At 40.4% G+C, this 20,531-nt stretch overlaps 1 protein-coding gene across 1 annotated transcript in view; it reads right to left on the bottom strand.

Annotated features, from left to right (window-relative positions):
- The window catches only part of TMEM132D (transmembrane protein 132D), a gene marked incomplete at both ends in the record, with an annotated part of 253,454 nt that overhangs the window by 186,457 nt on the left and 46,466 nt on the right, over positions 1-20,531 (bottom strand). Inside the window, one exon of the mRNA XM_084272110.1 lies at positions 7,611-8,499. Coding sequence (XP_084128236.1) covers positions 7,611-8,499 — 889 coding nt within the window. The remainder of the gene's footprint in view (positions 1-7,610; positions 8,500-20,531) is intronic.

Below are 20,531 nucleotides of genomic sequence, written 5' to 3'. Positions count from 1 at the left end.
AGGCCAGTTAAAAGATCAGTTAAAAGAGGAAGGGGGGGGAGGAAGATCCATCATGTATGTTGTGGAGATAAAGTTTTAGGAGTTACACCAGAACATGGAAGGGGATGTTTTAAGTGACAGAACAAACCAAAGCTATAGAACAATGAAGTGAAAAATTCACGTTAGGTGTCATTTCCATCTGGCAGAAGAGGTAACAGATCCAGGGTTGGGATACCACAGAATAGCCACATAATCTAAGCCCCAGAAAAAAGGCCTCTCTCATTACAGAGTTTATGTGGCTGGTAACCTGCCTGATCACCACTTAGTGCCTGATTGTTTCCACTACTAAAATACAATTTAATTCAGCAATAAGAATAAAATTTAGCTGAGCACTAGAAGAGCACACAAGCAGCCTGATAAAATGTCAGTCTTGTTTAAATTCTCTTGCTGTATAAATTGAGTGTTAACGATCTCAAACCTGCTACCCTTATGTATTTATGCAACCTTTTTCATGTTTGCTGAATTATTATTGATCTCTTGTTAGACAAAACGACAAATAAGAGAAGTTCATGTAACCTAAACTCTAGGGGCCTTTTAGGAAGAATTTTCCCAATTTTTCGATGAGCATTGCTTATTCACTACCACAATGTCACACTGGCACTGTATCTCCACAATTAGAAGACATCAAAAATACCACAGACTGGTCACAAACCCTCTCAATAGTTGACTGACCCCAAGCTGGGTTTACAAATGCAGAAATGTCATAGATACAACTTACACAAAATCTCACCTTTCTCAATGAGTTTTACAAGTTCTCAGAGCAACCTTCAGTCACTTCCTAAAAATAATGGTATTTTATACTTTTTACTTCTTTCTCTGGAAATCTGGTGACATGGTTTGACAGTAAAACAAAAAACCTATATATAGGCTAGGATAGTGTAGACCAACTTAGCGGTATAAAATCAGGACATTTCTTGCTGGTAGTGAAGCTCAACTGGATTTGCTCCAAGTGAAAAGATTTTCCAATAGCTTCTCAACAGCAACAGCTACACAAAACATTTAGGGCCTCAACACCACAAGCATGAAAGAATATGAGAACCAAAGGAAGGATTCTTTAACTGGAAAATAAATCCTAATCTATGCCTTTTAAGAGCTTATTCTCCTTCATAATAGTTCATGTTGATTGAGAAAATATCTACACCAAAAGAAGAATCCTATAAAACATGAAATAATTCAGGACTATACCAATTCATTGCTGATAGGATGTCTACACAGATAAAATCAGTAGGAAATATCAGAGAGGGATGCCTACTTCAAGGCTCACGTTGAGTAGATGCCACTTGGCAGACAGGAGGTACAGCATTGAGGACCATAGCGTTAGCATTGAGGTGGACTGCTCACTGGAACTGAGACAACTACATTCTATTTAAGCGTGACTTTGGAGTACTGAGTTCTTTTTTAGATTGGTCTTAGACTTCCAAATCACAGGAAAAGTCTGTGACAGAGCTAGAAATAGCAAACCTTGTCCCCCAGCTTCCGAATCACTTCTGTCAATCAAAGGATTTTCTTTCTTAGGAGTTTATTTTTCCACTCCAGCAGCATCTCTTAAATGCTTTAGGTCACACACATAAAGGAAAAAGCAGAGCTAAGCAGACAGCACAATTAACTAATTTTCTCTATTTAGATCTTCATACAAAACCATTCCAATTTCTGGCAGTAAAGTGCCAGTGAAAAGGTTCTCTCTTCATAACACATAATTCCCACACCCCTTTGCACTCCTACACATCCTCTACTGCACAATACATGTTCTCACTTCTTACCATCATCTCCCATGCTTGCAGTGAGGTCAATACACTGTAATACAAATTTAGCTGATGTCAGCAGGGGAGACAGCATGTTCCCAGGAAAGAGAAAATAGTGAAAGCCCCAGGTAGGCAGGGGCACAAAAAAGCTGCTTGCAAAGTGTATATTTTGCATATAAATGTACTTGCTGTAGGAGAGCAAAACTGTAAGAGTGCTTTCACTCTGCAGGCAGTCACATCAGCCCACTGGAAGCTCACCTCACACCTAATCCTGGAGCACCCTCGGGTGCAGCAGTGGTAGGTGAACTGTCTCCACTCAGACACCATTCAAGCCACCAAAGAAGTCACATTCCTGGGTTGAGCCAACGTGTGAGCAACTCCAGAGACATCCCATGAATATACAGGGCTTATGATGCCTAAAAAGCTCAGCTTTATGAGATGCCCATATCCAAATTCCTGCTACCTACAACCAGTTCTTCCTGGACCTTTCTGGGGAGTTCTGCCCTTAAACACAAGTTTCCCACCACAACACACCATTACAGGAAGATAAAAGTGTAGGAATTACAGTAAGACAGGGAATGCTGGAGGATATACTGGAGGGAGAGGTGAAGCTATTGGATGCTCAGTGAAAAGTCTAATTAGTCCCATGCTTCTGCTGCAGCTGCTTCTGGCAAAGCAGGTGAATTGGGCAAAGAAACCAACACCAACACAAAACCCAAACCAAACCACAGTAGAGTTGGACTCCACCAAGACAATCAAAGGATTCAGCTCTCCACTCAGAGAAAGGGACATTCAAGAACAGGAACACAAGCTCCACTGCAGCTCAACATAAAACCAGGATGCATTTCTTGTTAGTTAGGAGCAGCAGCAGATCCTGCACTGCTCCCTGCACACCAGGATGCTCCGTGCTGCCCTGACCCTGGCACACGATATCATACTGTCAGTTTCTAGCAAAGTCCACATCACAATATGAAAAGATAAGGATGCAACAAAAAGGCACATTTCCCAAAGTCCTGGCAAACTCTGGCATCCTAGATTTTTCTATATTTTTCTGTATTTTGAGGGAGAGATCATATCTGGGAAACCAGAGGATCCATTATCATCACTTGCATTCAGAACTTCATTTACTTCAAGGGTAATAACTGTAGCTAATTTAGCACACAGGATTCACTAAGTATAATTATAAATTGAATAGCTGTGTAAAAAAAGAAAGCTACAACTTTTTTCCCCCACTCAAACATATCTGTGGCTGACATTAAGTGCCTTAAGGCAATTCCATCTCTATCATTTCTTTGTTGATTCATCTCCAGAAACAGAAAAACAAATTTTAAAGGCTGCAAGTACAAAGTACCAATACTGACAACTTTAGAACAAAAGGAAGGTTGCACTTATCAGGCTCAACAAATGTGAATAAGGAAAGAACTGTATCCACACTGTAGATTCACAAAACTCATGTTCCTGAGTTTGGAAAAATATGACATTCCTACATACATGAATTGTCACATATGTAACAGCACAGTGTTAATAACCAGCAGTAATTTGGGCTTGCAGCAAACAGTCATTTTAAATGCATAACACTAGAAGCTTTGAAGCATTAATTACTGAAAGCATTTTGAAGGACTGACATGAAATAATACTTTATATGTTTTCCATTCTCTGAAAATGCTTCAGATACAGATTTCTTTTCAATTTCTGTTTTCAGTATATACATATCTTGAGTTTTGGAGAAAAACAGTCAAACAAAATAGAGCAGTGTATTTTCCAGAAGCTTCAGGGGTCTTTCAACATCTTTTGATGGGAAGAACAGAGAGTCTTCAGCCTTCTCTGGTCATCAGCATGCAAAAAGATGACAAAACAGCTTCTGGGATCACATAGGCTATAGATCCAGGGCTGGTCAGCATCCAGGGATTTGAGGCTTCCCCATGGGCTCTACAGTGGCTTCCTTGGGGCTAGGATGTACAACACTCTGCACACAACAGTCCCATGGGGCTACTTACAAAGAATACAATGAATAATTAATTTGCATTCCAAAGGAGAGAAGATAATAGGATAAAGGCACAGGACGTTAAATCACTTCTTTTATAAAGGCATTTAATACTGCTCACTGGAAAGAGATAATTGCTCATTGCTTGTATACAGCATGCCATCTTCAAATAATTGTTTATATCAGCAGTAATAAAATTGCTTCAGAGAGGTTAAGCAGCTCGGCCAGGACCAAAGAGGACATAAGTCTGTGGATGAAGCTGAGAAATCAGTTTCTTAAGGCTCACTGCTCCAGTCCACGCTCACAACCTGGTGCTTACAGCAGTATTCCATATTTATCCATCATTTACATCTTATCTCCTTCCTTTCCACTAACTCTTACACCCAGAGTCAAGACAAATATTTTTAATTTCTCTGCTTCATTAAAAAGCAAAACCTAAACTTTGGCCCTGATGGTCCAAGTCTTCCACCAAATTAAAAACAGTCCATCAGGTTCACATTTGCTACTCTAAATCTTCTACTGCACAGAACAGCAGTATGAGGGGAATAAAGCAAAGGCACCTTTCCCTATATATATTTTAGTCTTTAGCAGTTTCTAGAAGGTTCTCTGTGGAGACAATTTTCCATTAGAAATGGGACCGTTTTAAAAATAATTGTTTTAAAGCAAAAATACTCAGTAGTGATAAGCGACTTTTTACTTGTAGTTGTTTTGCATGGCTGTTCCTTCTTGTTTGACCTGTATATCCTATATTTTCCATCTGTTCAAGCCATGATTTCCAGTCCACTGGAGCAAAAGCAATGGTAAAAGCATTTTGCCAGCAGCCCTTGGCCTCACTTTATGAATACAGTTCCAAGTCTTGCTGCCACTCAAGGTACAACTTCTAAAAATAAGGGACTGTTTCAGAATAAAAATTAATACAATTTTCTCATAAAAGAGTTACAGGGGGGAGGGGGAAGAGACCCTTTTCTTTAGCAGAGAAGCAAGAGGGAGAAGGGACTAGAAAGATGCAGCCCATGGTGGCTGCATTGATATTTACAGTAAATAAAGACTATAGCACCATTTGTCCCAAGGAGCAGTACTGCCCTTGGGATCAGAGGACACGGCAGGGAAGTGGTCCCAGCACTGCTGGGTAAGAGAAGGGGAAAGACAGAGGATATAGATTAACTGACTCGCTTAAAATCACACTGGAGGTTTATGGATTAAAGGGTACCCAATCTGTGTCTGCAAGAGCACCTCTGATGTCCTCCTTACATGACAAACTTCATTCCTATCTACCCCGATCCAAGGTCTGTAACTGTACAGACCAAGAGGATTTCAAGTTTAGAGACATTTACTCCTACGAGGAGAGCCACAAATGAGGCATCAGCATCTTATCTGACAGTAGGATTTTAAGAGATCCCAACATAGAAAAGAACTTGACCCAAAACATTTAATCAATCTCAATTTTTGCTCTCACCTGGTAGTTGTTTTTTTATCCCCTTAGAGCAGAAGATGTATATAATTTAGCAATCACCAAGAACTGAATTAGCAATGTACGTGCCCCAGAGGGATGAACACAGAACAGATACAACAATTCTGACTAAGAAAACAACCAAACAAAAGCTCAGACATGCTGTACTACATCAAAGACAGGCAGTGGTGCTTCAGAAGCGTGGTAGAACAGATATTATAACTACTCTGATATTGCAGCAGATTATAGTCTGAAAGCCAGTTACTGTTAGAAAAAGCAGGTCAAGAGAAATCAAAACTCATGAAAGCGACATGAGCAACAGCAGGCTCTTACAGGAATTTATGTTTTTAAAAGGAAACAGCAAACTGAATCTTTTGAAGAAGAAAATGCCACATGTTTCATTTTGAACTGATATTTGATACCTATTTTTAGGGGTTTTATTCTTTTACGATACCTTAGATCTTCAAATCAATGCCAAAATTCAGAACACATTGTTTCCTCTTTGTTCCAGAAAATTAAATTTAGAAGCATTTATTTAGCAGTTAAGGTGTTCACTTTTCATCCCAAGTTAAACAAAGAAGGATTATTGAAAATTTTATAAACCTACATATAATGTAATTATCATGGTTATAACTAGCTCTGCTTTTAACTCATCACAGCTCATGGAGAGATGCTTTGAAGTCAGATTTCTAAGACCCTACACATTCACAGGCTAAAAACAACGAACATTTTTACCTTAATTCTCTCTTAAATAGCAAAGATTTTTAATATCGATATTTAAACCCATTTTCAAATATAACAGAATTTTCCATGCATGTCTGAAGTAATATTCCTTTTAAGTCATCTGCGTACAGAAAGATAGAGATGTGTCCCTGAACATTTACTGTGAGGAACTGTGATTGTCTGTCTTTAAATAAGTCACTCAGGAAACAACTTAAATCTTAGTCAGACTGACTCAGAAAATGAAAGCCTGACATGGTAGGAAGAGTAGAGAGCTTACTGGTGTTTGGAGTCTACCAGATGAAGAGGAAATAACTCCTTAAGTCAGAAACCAAGGTTTGTGGTCATTCAGTTTATATAGAACACATCGTAAAGGAGAAATAGCCTAACTTTATGGCAAACCACTTCCCCCAGAAATCCCACACAAACCTCCCTGGGGATGAAAAAAGAAATTAAAGAAAATTTTAAAAATCATTAATTACCAGTTTGAGTCCTGACTACTAGGTTGGTGCAGTCAAATGTGACATACTACAGTACAAGGTATACATCCAAGCCAACAGTACTGTACTACAGCTTTATGCCATTTTATACCTGAGCCCTAAAAATATCTAGGAGGCTTTAGCCAGAGATTTTCAGAATTTGAGATCTATAACCGCCAGAGATAAAAATATGCTCTCCTTTCTCAAGTCAAAGTAGCAGAAGATGCCTTTGGTGAAGGCACCAAGCATCTCTAGTGCTCAGCACAGCTGCTGACTATGGTGCAGCTGTGGCACTTGTAAGAACAGGAGTTCACTGCTCCCTCTTGTGATGCACGTCCTCTTTTGGAGGCATGTTTTGTCAGCCTTTGGGAGCTTTGGCATCGAGTGGTAAGGGATAAGAGAATGAAGTCACCTCTACACATGTTCATCTTCCATGTGTCAGCCACACAACTCTAGTTTATAGTGCTGGAAAGAAAGGACAACTGGACAGTCTCATGTGTGTGGGACACACATCTGCTCTTCTTTTGCCACAGTACAGTCCGACAGTCTTTGTTGTTCCTCTTCACATTATACTGGTGATTAAGGAGCTTTTCACTGCAACACCCCAATGCTCAGAAAGCAACCAAGTAAACCAACGTGGCGTTTGCGTCCAACCACCACCAGCCTCAGGTATTTTTCATTGTCAGAAATGGTTTGGGTATATCAGTAATACTTATGAATCTCAAGCATCCTATAAAATAGAACCAGGCTTACAACAAGTTGGGAAGAGATGTTTAAGCACGTAAATCCTACTTAGATACCTAATTCTCGCTCACTTCCTATAAATACCTTTGTGGATTTGAGCTTTACTAATCTTAACATGAGTTCAGTGAGAGATTAGGAGCACTGCAAACTCCAGCTCAGGAGACTTTAAATGTTATCTCCTATTAGCACATAGATAGGCCTCAGCTCTACTATTTCATTTTTTCTAAGTACTCCTCAAAGGATGACTTCAAGAAAAGCCCTTTTCCATGGAAAGAGATCACATGTCAGACAATTCATAAGGCATTGGACTGAACAATAGGAGAAATGTTGAACCAGTCAACTGCAATACAGTTTCTGTGGAGCAGCAATTTATATATGAGAAAGTGACTTCCCTTACCAAGAGCAAAGAAACAAAAAACCAAGGGAGCAAAGAAACATGGAAACAGCCTTACCTCAGTGTGAACTGATCTTCTGTTGAATTTTTAGCAACAGATACAAGGAAAGTCAAAATGTCACCTTGCTTGACAGTCTTTGGTGCATACTGGATGGCAATATTATTATCCAATCTCATTTCATTTAAGGAAGGGACAGCATGTGTCTGGTAAAGGAAAACACTTCCAATCCTCTGCAGGGGAGGTCCAGACTCATCAATGTCATTGCGCCCCGCTCGGATCCCATTACTTTTCCTTACATCCTCCTTGGTGCATTCCCCTTTCTCATCTCCTGGTTGAATGGCATAGTAAAGCTCCACAGGGCTCCCTTCAGACTGATCCATTGTTTTCTTACGGCCAGCAACAACCGTGGGGGGGTTAAACCAGCTTGGCAGAAGCTCCAGCTCCGCCACACACAGCCCCAGATCCCCTTTCAGCCTGCAGCTGCCTCTGACCTCCCGCGTCTCTCGGAAGGCGAACACCCGCAGGCAGGGCAGCCGCTCCGTGGTGCTGTAGTCATCCCAGTCCCTGCCCACGATGTAGAACAGGACCTGGACTTTGGGCTTGCTCGGGTAAATTTTGTCACTCATTATGAAGGCCTTAAGTTTCCAATTAAAAGAGAACTTGTTCGTAGATCCGAATGGATTCGAAGACAACATTAAGTCCTGGGGCACTACTTGTTCAACAGAGAAAGGTCCGTAGCTGGCGTTTAACACAGGTGGCCTCTTGGATTTGTAGATCAGAAAGGATTCCACTCGGGACTGCAAGCTAGAATTCCTCATAATATCCTGGTTGGCTTCCTTAAGAAAGAAGGAAACATCTGCATTGTGGATGTGATAGGTCACGGGCAAGTAAGTTGGCAGTAAAGAAAATCTCTGTATGCTCTCCAGGATCCCTCGACTTTCAGTCACTGTTGAAGGAAAGGAGAGTTTAAAAGGTCAGATGTTTGAGTTATACTGCGATATAACCTCACTGACTTTACTGAAGGGACTGCCAGTGCTGTAGCTGATACTAGCAACATCAGTCCTTGCAGAAGTAGCCTAAGTAGATGAAGATTTATCTAGTTAGCTTGGAAGACAATAGGTTTTGATATGTTCTACGTGGCAGCTAGATTAAAAGCAGCAGCATGCGCAGGTTTACTCGTGCCAAAGGTCACATTTTCATTTGCAATGTACACGTGTTACTGAGGAGTGAAATTACCCAGTCAGCAACATAAGATCACAGCACAGGGACATTGAAAAAGGCACCGATCACTAAGCAAGATACACCTGTACAGGAAACCAGTGCAATGAGTTCACATCCAATGCTGTACATGGACCACTTCAGAGTTCACTTCAAACTTCTGTTCAGCACTCTGAAGCAATACATGGACTTTAAGTGGTTTCCTGCACAAGGCTGAATTTCACTTTAAGAATAGTTAGGCACAACAACCATTTACACAAATGCACCTTTGACAATACTGTGGTACTAGAGGATTTCAAAAGGAGCTTTATTTGCACTCAATTTATGGTCCCTTCTATTTCACTTCATCTATGAAAAAAAAAGCAGGTTTTTTTCTGTAAATAACCATCAGGATTCATGCCACTGTTTTTGCCTAACCCTACATTGTTCCTTAATACAACTGCATTATCCTTAGGCTGTACATCCCTGCACATTGAAAGAACATTTTCAATGACACTGAGCCTCTCTTACTGCAAGATATCTATTTTAACTGTGCCATTGAGCAATTACCTGAGGCAGGCTATCATACTAAAGAATAAGCTCTCCATCCTTTCTAGGAATTGTCATTCCCAAAGAGCAAAGACACACACTGTTAAAAACATACAGATGCAAATACAATATGACCTTTCCTGTTTGAACATCCAACTTCCATCCTTATGTCCTCAGACCCTAAATGACACCCTGCTTTTTTTTAATAGCAAATTTAAATCCTTAGTCGTGTTCAGAAGAGTGACAAAGGATTACAAGGGATGGCATTCAAAGGTATCCCAGTTTTCCAAGTTCTAGCCCACAAATGCTTTATTTGTCCCTGCTCTTTTTTTTTTTTTGGCATCTGACCTGAATATTTATTTGCTCATCAAGTACCACAGCAGCCTAAACTGATGGTAGGTACTCTGAACCAGTCTATCATTTATGTACCACAACTGTAAATGCTAGAATAAGATAGGAGAGGACTGTTATCTTCAAATTCTACAGGGCAGTATTGCTAGTTCCAAAATCATTTTATTTCAGACTACAAGCGTTCACCAAAAATGATCTGGAAAATGCCTCTGACAGGAACAACCATCTTCCCTACCCGTGTGCTCTATAACCTGAAAGAGGGATTTGCCTTTGCAGGAGAGGAAGCCACACCGGAGCTGCTCATAACCAGCATGTCAGTCAAGGTACTTCCACAACAACACAGTTAATGCAGGAGATCTCACTCTGGCATAGACTTTGACCAGTCTCAGCCAACTCATTTTGCTTGTGCTGCTGTTCTATGTCCAATAAATAAGAGTATTACTATTTATTTACTTTCCCCCTTTGTGTAGACTGAAAATGCAATAGGTTTATCTTACTATTTTATATAAAAGAGTATCTCCTAAAATAAGGTTGCAATCTTAGTTAATGTCTCCAGGAACTAAGGTAGTGTTCAACAACTTTCACAGAATCATAGACTGGTCTGGGTTGGAAGGGACCCCAAGGATCACATTGCTCCAACCCCCTGCCACAGGCAGGGACACCAACCTCCAGGTCTGGAGCTACACAAGGTTGCCCAGGTCCCCATCCAACCTGGCCTTGAACACCCCCAGGGATGGGGCATCCACCCCGTCTCTAGACAGACTTTCTAAAAAAAAAAAAAAATAAAGCCTAAACAAAACACCACACCCAACAAACCAAAGCCAAAGAGAAACAACCCCTGGATAAAGGTGGGCATCATTCAGCTGTAAGAGAAGGAACAGGTCTTAGAATGGAAGAAGCCAGGAAGAAAGGTTTGCAGAGAGAGTGACCCAGTTCTGGAAGTCTCTACCTCCATCTTAAAAACCTGAAATTTCTCTCCCAACAAACAATTAAAGTAAAATCTTACTTGTACAAGTTTAATTAGTGTCAACTCCTGAGCCCCAACTGGAAGTGGAAACACATTCCACCTGAAAAATCAGGAACAATGGCTTCAGCAGCAGCAAGAAGGCTGAAGTCTTATGATCCCCAAAGGTGGAAAATTCAGCCTAGCTCTTGTTTGAATTTGGAGGAAGTCACACTCCAGGCTTTTCTTTTTTTAAATCAAGAGGAACTACAGAGATCCTTTTGCATGCAAACCCACCCTTTATTTTAGCCCTGGCCTTTTCAACATTCAGCTCTTACTCTCTCTCCAAATATTCACTGAGAGCAGATGAAGTTTTTTTAAGACCTTTTTCTAGATAATCTCCAACAAAGATTTCTAACAACTCTAAATAGCTTTGCTAGTGCTTAGAGTCGAAGGGCTGCATCTCTCCTATCCAGCCCTAAGGCAAATTCTGCTCTGCTGTTGTACTCCTCAGATCACCCAGCCTGTAACATCGTTCCTCCATCTAATGTCCCGTTTATAAATTCCACACTCATTTTGTACTCCTCCCAACAGCTTGGCAAAGCACCATTAAACATGGAGAGGCATCAAGGAGGCAACTTAGAGAGAGGAAAAAAGCTCCGGGTAGTCAATTTTTTATTTCCCTTATTTTGATTGCAGCTCCCTCCCTTGCATTCCACAGGGAGTAGCACATTATTTTTATATTAAAACTAACAGAGTGTTTCACCTCATAATTTTTTAATCATTTACTTTAGTGCTTAATTATCTAAGGGATTGAAAATCTTCCCTCTGTATTCCCCATCTCCACAGGACAATGTTCCTCAGAGTTTGTAAATCAAGGAGTCTTCAGAATAGGAGAGCAACACAAAAACCCCCCACAAAAACCACAAAAACACCCCAGAAAGTGAAATACCTATTACAAAAATAAACAATCCGACTAGATAGAGTGGGATCTAGTTTTTTTAAGTTTGGGGCAATGGCAAATGGGTCTGCTCACTGTTGCACTTCCTCCTATCATCAAGCCGCGGACATGCACTGAATATGAATTAGCTTATACTGGAAGCTGACAGCAGCTTCCCAAACAGCCAAAGGCCAAAAATTCAAACAATTTTGCACTTTTATCTGGGGAGAGTTATAATCAGCACAAACAAACAAACAAACAAACAAACCTCAAAAACTACACTGAGCTCTGTGGTACCATCTGGATTTTGACCATGGAAGTTTATTAAGGATTCTGAAGGATATGAAATACAACCCAGAAACAACTATCAGCATCTGTAATTGCAACCATGACTATTTTTGTAAAGACTATGTATGTTTTTAAAGAGGCAGAATTGCAGGTGATTACAATTTTGTATGTTATTGGGTGAAACCTATCATAAAAGCTGATATTTCAGTACTGCTCTGGTGGGACGGTTGGATTAGATGATCTTTCAAGGTCCCTTCCAACTCCTAACATTCTGTGAAAGCAAACTCTGAGGATTTCAATCTATCCACATAAGGGCAGATTCCTCTGTTCCATAGAGATCTGCTCAACTTTGAATCGATTAGTTGTGACAAGCTGTTAGGTCCATTTGTCTTAAGCTGAGACACTGGAGAAGAAAAAGCAGATTCTTCCAGAGGACCAGCAAGTGATGTCTCACAGCACTACTGAATCTCAAGGGACTGGCCCTCAGCAGGAGTAAAAGGCTTCACTGCAAGGTCTGGTGGAGGCAATCTACTGCAACTGCAGAGTGGTGTTACAGCATCCCCAGTTCAGGAGATGGTCCCTAACAGTCTGAAGCAACCCAATAAAATGTAGTTTTGATGCTGGGCTTATGCAGGAGCTCTTATTTCTCATTCCCTTACAACTATGTCTGTATTTGACCGCTCACGCTGGGAATGGTTTGTTGAGCATTTCAATCAGCGGCCACCCAGGAAGAGATGCTGTACTAGGGTGGTTTTCTTTCCTCTCTCCTTAGTAAATCTTCCCCTGACTGACACTGTTTAAAAAACACTTGTCATTGATGGAAGAAGCAAATTCTTTGTAGGTCAGTGAATCTAAAGAAAACTGAGGAAAAAGCAGTATATTCAGTCTCCTCCCACAGAGCCAAAGCTTGTACATACAATCTGTCACTGAACATGACCCTGTAAACATGCTGCATTTACCTTCCAGAAGGTGGTACTGCTTACTTCATTAGGCTATTAATTTTGTACTGCAGTCTGGCTAAAAAACCTTAAATCTTTATTCCTTTAATATCATGTAACAGCAGCTCTCAGTCAATGACAAAAATCACTATTCATAGCTCATTTTTACTGCAGAGTTATTGACCATGGCTTCAGAAAATTGAAGAAATCTGCCAGACCACTAACTTCATTCTATACTGCCAGATCCTTGGGACTTCATTGCCCTAACAGTTACTTTACTTTTAAAACTGTTCAAACCACAATCATCCACCATTCGTGAGCAATAAAACACTCTTCCAATCAATTACATAATGCTGCTATTTGAAATAAATAAATAAATAAATAAAACAGCCTATTTCTTGTGGATTAAGGGGAACAATTTCTTAGTAAAATTGCCTTACCAGCTGCAAGCTCAGACTGGTAATGCAATAGATGATGCTTGTTGCTGTGACTTGGGGATTGAGATAAATGGTTATTTCCACTCTGGCCAGAGCATTTATGTTTTTAGTTTCAGCTGTTCTCCTTGAATGTTCTGAACATTTTTGCTCTCCTAGTTTTGTTATGCATCAGAAATTTTTTTAGCCAAAACCTCTAGAAAGAAAATCTGGTAGTGTGAGCTATTTCCAGGTCTGGAAACTAGCATCACAGGGATATTCATTCCAATAAGACTTCATGCTCAGTTTTGGAAAATTAAAACATTTCAGTCCTAACCTGGTTAGTTATGTGGCTGAATCCACCAGTGCTCCAAGTGAGGGAGTTTAAAGCTAAGCTATAAGCATGGTGAATGCCATCCCCAGGTATATCTCAATCAGTCCTTACAGAGGGATGACCTACTCTGCCAGCATATGGCACTTCCTATGGACACAGACCATCGAGACTGTGTTGTACGAATATCCCAGGAGGATCATTTCCATCTTACAGGACTTGGTGGTTGCTTATCATGTTCCTGACTCAGGTTCAAGCATCCTTCTGCACAGCCCTTACACATGAATTGACAAAACTGTACTTTCTCAAGTCTGACTTACTGTGTTCCCTCTTTTGCCTGGCTAGTGGCAGTTTCAATTTGCTTGAAACAATTAGCACAGCGATTTCAAGCTTTTGATGAAGTAGTGCAGTGCTTTGCTGAAAGAAGCTTTATGGCACAGTGGCGAACTGATGGGGGGTTTTACATCTCAGACAAAAAGCAATACAGGCTTTGTGGCTGTTGCTCATTTGGCTTATTCATTGGTTACACTCTGCTCAACACAAGTTCCACCAGTAGCTCAGATGCATTGGGAGGGCAACAAAAGAAACCAACAGGAAGAAACACACCGTCCCACAGGATCAAAAACCAGCAAGCCACCTGGGATCTCACTGCAGCTCACTTGCTATGAGCCCGCTTTCACATATCCACACCCCAAATCTCTGCGGTGACATCAGCAAAGTGTCTCAATGACTTGATGGCACAAACACATGAAGCTGTCCCACCGACACCCACACTGAAAGCTGCATGCTGGACTTATTCCCTGACAAGAAATTAAACCAAAAGCTGCAAGATTAATTTTCTGTTAGCTTCTACTACGTTTTATGAATCGAAATGTGACTTGCTTGCTTAGACAGGCTAGCTTTCTTCCCTAGTTAGCATCTCATTTCAGCATTGATTTTGGGAATTTAATTATATTATTAAATCTTTATTACTTCTGTGGCCAGGAGCCTTCACCGAAATCAGACTTCATCAGAAGGAGCAATATTTGCCTGAAAGAATCTACAATTCAATTTAATAGGTAAGGTTTTAAGAACTGGAAATTGATGCCAAAATAGCAGTGGGATTTACCAAAATCCATAAAGTCATCATGCATTCAGAGCTAGAAACTAGCCATAAATCACTAATTCCTCTCTGCAGTCAGCATTCAATAGGAACATTTCAAAAAGATTTTCAATTTTTTTATAAAAACTGAAAATAAAAGGGGCAGGGAGGGAGATGAGGACTGAAATCACACCTCTAGCACAGAGATGCACTATGGTGGTGAGCTCCAGCCTGCACAGCACAGGAACAATGCACCAAGTAAGTTTTCCTGTCTTCAATAGGACCTGTTTCTCACAACTGTTTCCTTATGAAGGCATTAATGCATGTAAAAAATGTTCAGTGATAACATTATTCTCCACTCAGCTATATAACATGAGGCTGAAACGATGATTAACACATCACTATCACTATCCACACTGGAGCATTTGCCTATTTGGCTTGGGAGAACCGTATCAGGGTCGAATCTTCTGTACCAGTACAGAAATAAAACAATCCAGCCTATCTGGCAGCAAGAACCCTAATCTTTCCTCCCAGTGTTGTCACAGCATTAGAGAACAGTTTAAAAAAAATAAAAAAATCTCATGCTTTTGGTCACAAACACCATCGTTCTAAAGGGCAAGCACCAACAGAACAGCGATAAGGCTAAATCAGTGTGTCACAAGTAAGAATACAAAAATAGAACCCTGGAACCCAAGAATCAGGCATTTATCTGTAGCAAATTAAAAAGAAAAATGGCTTCAAAGTTAAAAGTCACCGATTTCTTTTTAAGTCCTTTCCTTATTAGCATTTCAGACTGGTCTGCTTACTTCACTTTGTAAGATCCAGCATTTTATCCTTGGGAAATTATCATTCTTCTCAGAGAATAATGCTGTTCCCAACCTGCCAACATCCTCCTCTTTTCCCAAGTTATTACAACTCTTATTCCAATTCTGCCTATCTGTGCAGACCTTGTTACAAAGCAGGGGAAAGCTTACTTTAATATCAAGGCCACAGACTACGTAGAAGAGCTTCTTTGAAAAAAGGTGACTCCTATTTCTTATAAGAGAATTTTACAGAAGTTGGAGTGTTGTTAAAGTGTCAGATAGACTGACAGTCACAAAGTAGATGCTGAATAAAGCAAATTAAACTTTGCTCAGATGAAGACAAATCTTTTGTACCGTCATTTCCAACAGGAATTCACATTGGGAAACCACTATTTGTACAAAAACTATTGTGCATTGCTACTGCAGAGAGAAACAGGGAGAATTTTTAAGTGCCACGTCCTGCAAGGAAGGATGTACTCTGACACAATGTGCTTAAACTTCAGAAAAATGCTCCTGTGCAGAAAGCCAAGTCAGGTAATGCTTTGCTGAAACAAAGGCTGGGCTCCCTTGCAAGAGGCAGTGTTACAGCCTGTCCATCAAAGCATGTTTTAACCACTTTTGCTTCTGTTGTTGACCCTGTGAAACTGTTCCTCTTGAACAATCTTGTAATCCATCTTGCCTGTCCTCTATTAACTCCATAAAGAAGCTTCCTTGACCCAAGTAGGAAAGGAAGAGAACCTCCTTGTGAAGTACAGTATGAAATTCATCTGAGAAACGTCCAAATACAATGCTGAATCAGAACACAAGAAACACTTCTTAATAGATGATTTCTCTGCAGATGTCTACTCCATCTTTACTGGTGTACCATTTGGCCCACCTCAAAGAATTGTCACTCAAGAGTTTCAAGGACTCTGGCTCAACCTTCTGATTTTACCTAAAAAGGGGCGGTAAATCTGGCTAATAGACTTTGTGCCTACTATCACTGTCTCCCAGATCAAGCACACACTGTTGTTGGGTGTGACGGGACCATTCAACCGGTGCGACCGTGTCAGTGTTACTAAGTGGGATGTTTCTAGGCCACAATATTCTATGGTCTCTCAACACAATCTTATCCACACAGCAAGTCTTAAGTTTGGTTTTACAGAACAATTACAGGACTCAGAAACATTCAGAAAATAGTCTTCTAGAACAGGAGCTCTTCCTTCCCCAAACTAACTGGCGCCACTGAACCAATCCTCAGTCTTACATGAGACACAATACAATGCTTCAACAGCTGGGCAATAACCTAAACCGAAGTCAATCTATCTATTTCCCAAGCCTGCTGGTCAGGAACTCCTCTTGGACCCCTACAACTGGTAAGTCAGGAAGTTGAATCACAGTATCTAAGGATTTCCATGCCTCCAGATCTGGAATGAGAGCAGGCATCTGACCTTGGCATGCATAACCATATATGCATGACTCCAAGGATCATTAAAGGTTACACACTCATCCAGAACTTCTCATTTGTTAACTCTGTTACTTCACTTGATGGCTTTAGAAGTGCTTATCCTGGATATACACTCACAGGTGCAGATTGTACTCCCAGTTGCTGTATCAACCCAGGAATTCCCAAGTAAGCCTGTTGAACCCGATTTGGTCAAATAAGGTCTTTTTGAGCACTGTAGTCTGATGACAGTATTTTCTTTGAATATCACATTTTACTGAAGTTGGAAGAACTTTCGTAAATTAATCATTGATGTCAGGACAGACTAGACCTCATCATTCAGTAGGAGAGAAACGAACAATCCTGAAGTTGTTTTATTATTCCCATTGACAGGCAGATAAAGAAACCATTTAAATAAGAGTGCCACAAAGGAAAAGACACACTTTTATACCAAGTGACACCAAAAGTATCAGAGAAAGATCATCTAACAAATACAAGTTCCCACCTGAAAAGGCAGCAAAGTAATATCAAAGAAAAGTTTTGAAGATAAAAGGATGTGACACTGTTCCACACAAGTTCTGGTGTCAGCCTGAACATGAAAAGCCAAAGCGGTGACGGGCACCACAAAGTTACAGTAAGAAAAACAAACCTAAGACCCACAGCCATGTTAGTTACTGAGGACAGGGAAGGAGTGGCCAGGAAAATTTCTGCCTCTCCAGATGTGAAATATCAATGCTCACAGAGAGCTGTCCCCAGTCCATCAACTGCACGTGAGTCAAGGATTAAAAGGTACTAGACATGGTAAGATGCATCACTCAAGGTAGCATGTCATTGCCTACAGCAGTGAGCTTTCTTCACTGTCACTCACTGGGCCACCTTGTCACACACCATCTCTTGGCTGTTTTTTCTAATTTTGATGATTTAATGAACCATAAAATGACAGACTCTCCCTTTAATGACAATAGCATTAGGGGAAGTGCTATCCACTCAGGGCTCAAGGCACCCTAAAGGCAAATGAACTAAGAGACAAGGGTTGCAGTGTCTAGCATATTGAAAGATTTCACAGGCTTTCAATGGCAACAACTTGCATCTCCCTTGCTCGAGTCCCTCCCCTCCTGTGCTCTACTCAGAGAAAGAAAGAAATTAGGGAGACTTCAAAGACCTAAAAAGCAAACAAACTCACACATCCCCCAACCCCACCCCCAAAAAACACAAACAGAAAGCTGAAGTTCTTGCCAGAAGGACCTTCACTTAGTGTTTCTAGTGCAATTATGTTTAGGAACAACTAAAAGGCAGATAAGGAGTGCAGAGTGCCAGGAACCCAACTTCAGTTGTCAAATTCTTCAAGACAGAGACAGAAATACAGGACTATGCATGGAACAGCCTTATGCTGCTTAAGCAGGCTCTATCCAGACCATCAGAAGTCGATCAGACTCTGCCTCAAATGTCTGGAAAATTCCCCCTTATCTTTCTGCAAAGATTCCAGGGGCTGTGTGGAGGCTTCAGGTCTGCTACCAGGCCATTACTGAGGGGAGGAAAAACATTCTAACCCTTAATCTAACACCTGACTCAGCAAAAGCAAGAGGCCAGTCTCTGCTGCCCAGGCTTTTTATGAAACAAGCAGTGCCTCTACACCCTAATCCAGTTCCAGTGGAATGTGAACTGCAACACAGAAGTGTCTGTGGCTGCTGGGTTGATCATTCTTCCCCTCTACAGTATTTTTTTTTTTAATTAATTTTAAAGCTGTTAATCCATATCTTGTCACATCTTGCTGCAGGCTCTACAATTACAATATTGATCTTCTATTGCTACATTCACTGACAAGAAGGTTATTTTCTTTTTGGTGGTATTTAAATAACTCCATAATGCTGGCATAAGCTGTACAGTTCCAGAAATGTCTACAAACCCAGAAATAATTCACTAAATACATACTCATTTTACATTCATTAAAGAAAGTGCAATTTAAAAATATTTGAGTGTGTTCTCAGAAGGAAGCCAAGATATTTATAGGGACTTGAGGCTGGAAAGTCTAGAAACTGAAGGACACTATAGAATATACATACACCCACAAGCACAGATACAAGGAAGAATCTGACTTCAGTAGCATGGGACTCAGCCAAAGCTGATTAACACTGCTTCATGGGTGTTTCTATTCTTCACTCTAGTCGTGGTATGAACACACTATGAGCATGGGAACGCATAGTGTCCTGAATCCATAGGGTCCTCCTGCTTAGAAGATTCAGGAAACAAAGATTTTAGTCCTGCCCTGAAAAACATCTTCCTGTAAACTAAGAAGCTAAAGCTTCTCAGACAAAGAATTTGCCTGGGAAAAAGGTAGACAAACTTCAAAATAACTAACCAAGCAGTTTTTCAGGAGTCTTATTCTGAACATGGATGGATACCAAAATTCCAGCTGGCCTGTAGCATGCTTAGAGATCCAGGTCAAGTACTTTTCAATATTCAGTAACATTGTATGCATCATTCCAGACTTAAAATACCTTTGAAAGTCCGACAATGTTCTATAGGGCTGCAAATTATTACTTTTTTTAAAAAAAAACAAGCCAGTCTGCAATTTGACAGTTTATTTGTTAATGAAATATTTTTCCACATCTTACAGTTACATGGCATATTACTGTATCTTTAAGATATCTTCTTTTCTTCAGGAAATAAACCAGCATGCTATTCTCTCAACTCTCTCAAAATATGTAACAGAAGAGTTAAGGGGATAGAAATCATCATAATATTCTTTCCCCTATCCAGGCAAACTCCAAAGGACATAAACTCCTGAACTCACCTAGTGTTCATTTAGCTAAACACAGGGAAACTTCTTTGCTTCTGCCAATCTCCAAAGTCTTATTCAGAAATCAATTCCACCTTTTGAAATCCTCCTCCTCCTTTTCCTTCTCATACCTATTTAAAAGTGGTTTCTAGATAGGCTGATGCTGATACAGATGTTACCTTTTTGACATTCTGAAAAACGCCTAAAAATAGAAAGATAAGTTACTACTCTGTTTTTTCCTGCCTGACAGAGCCTCCAATGTTTTCTTTGAGAGTTTGTTCAGTCAATTTTGAGCCAGTTTCACATCTCCTCACAGATTCTAAAGGTCATATTAAAATGTGCCGCTGCTAAATACCTTGTTTTCTTGCAGCCTGACTAGAAATTGGAATGTTATACCTGGGTGTCACAGTCAGAATCCTCCAAGGAGGATGCCATGAGATGTGGATCTGAGGAAACTGGCTATTTAATTGCAGCAAAGTTCCTCATGGAGATTTTGGAGGATGTTTGAAATTCAGCAGCAATGAAGACTGCAGGGGAGCAGCACAAGAAGCGCCGAGAGCTCAAGATTATTTTCCCCTACCCTGCAATTATCTTGGATACTTAAAAATCCCTGCTACTTGGACATGAATAGTTTCCCGTTCTAGTCCCACTGAGAAGCTTCAAACAAAAGATTTCAGAAGCACTGGTGAAAAAACATACAATAGAATGCTCAGAAACAATAATCCTACATTTAAAACAAATTACAGATACACTTTCCTCCAAGCAGGTCTTCACACTTATAAAGAGCACAAATTGAAGCCCCTGTCATAGCAAGCTCTCACAGCCTGGTTCTCTGAGCATTCAGAACAATTATCCTCATGAGTGGCCCAGTGCCTGTTTGCACATGTGAATCCATATGCACGTTTGAAAGAGATTTATTCTCTTTCACTGGCTGTGTTTGTG

Source organism: Gallinula chloropus (genome assembly GCF_964237585.1).
Source record: "Gallinula chloropus genome assembly, chromosome: 17".
Lineage (NCBI taxonomy): Eukaryota > Metazoa > Chordata > Aves > Gruiformes > Rallidae > Gallinula > Gallinula chloropus.
The sequence above is the reverse complement of the archived record's forward strand: the minus strand, read 5'-3'. Positions and strand labels throughout refer to the sequence as shown.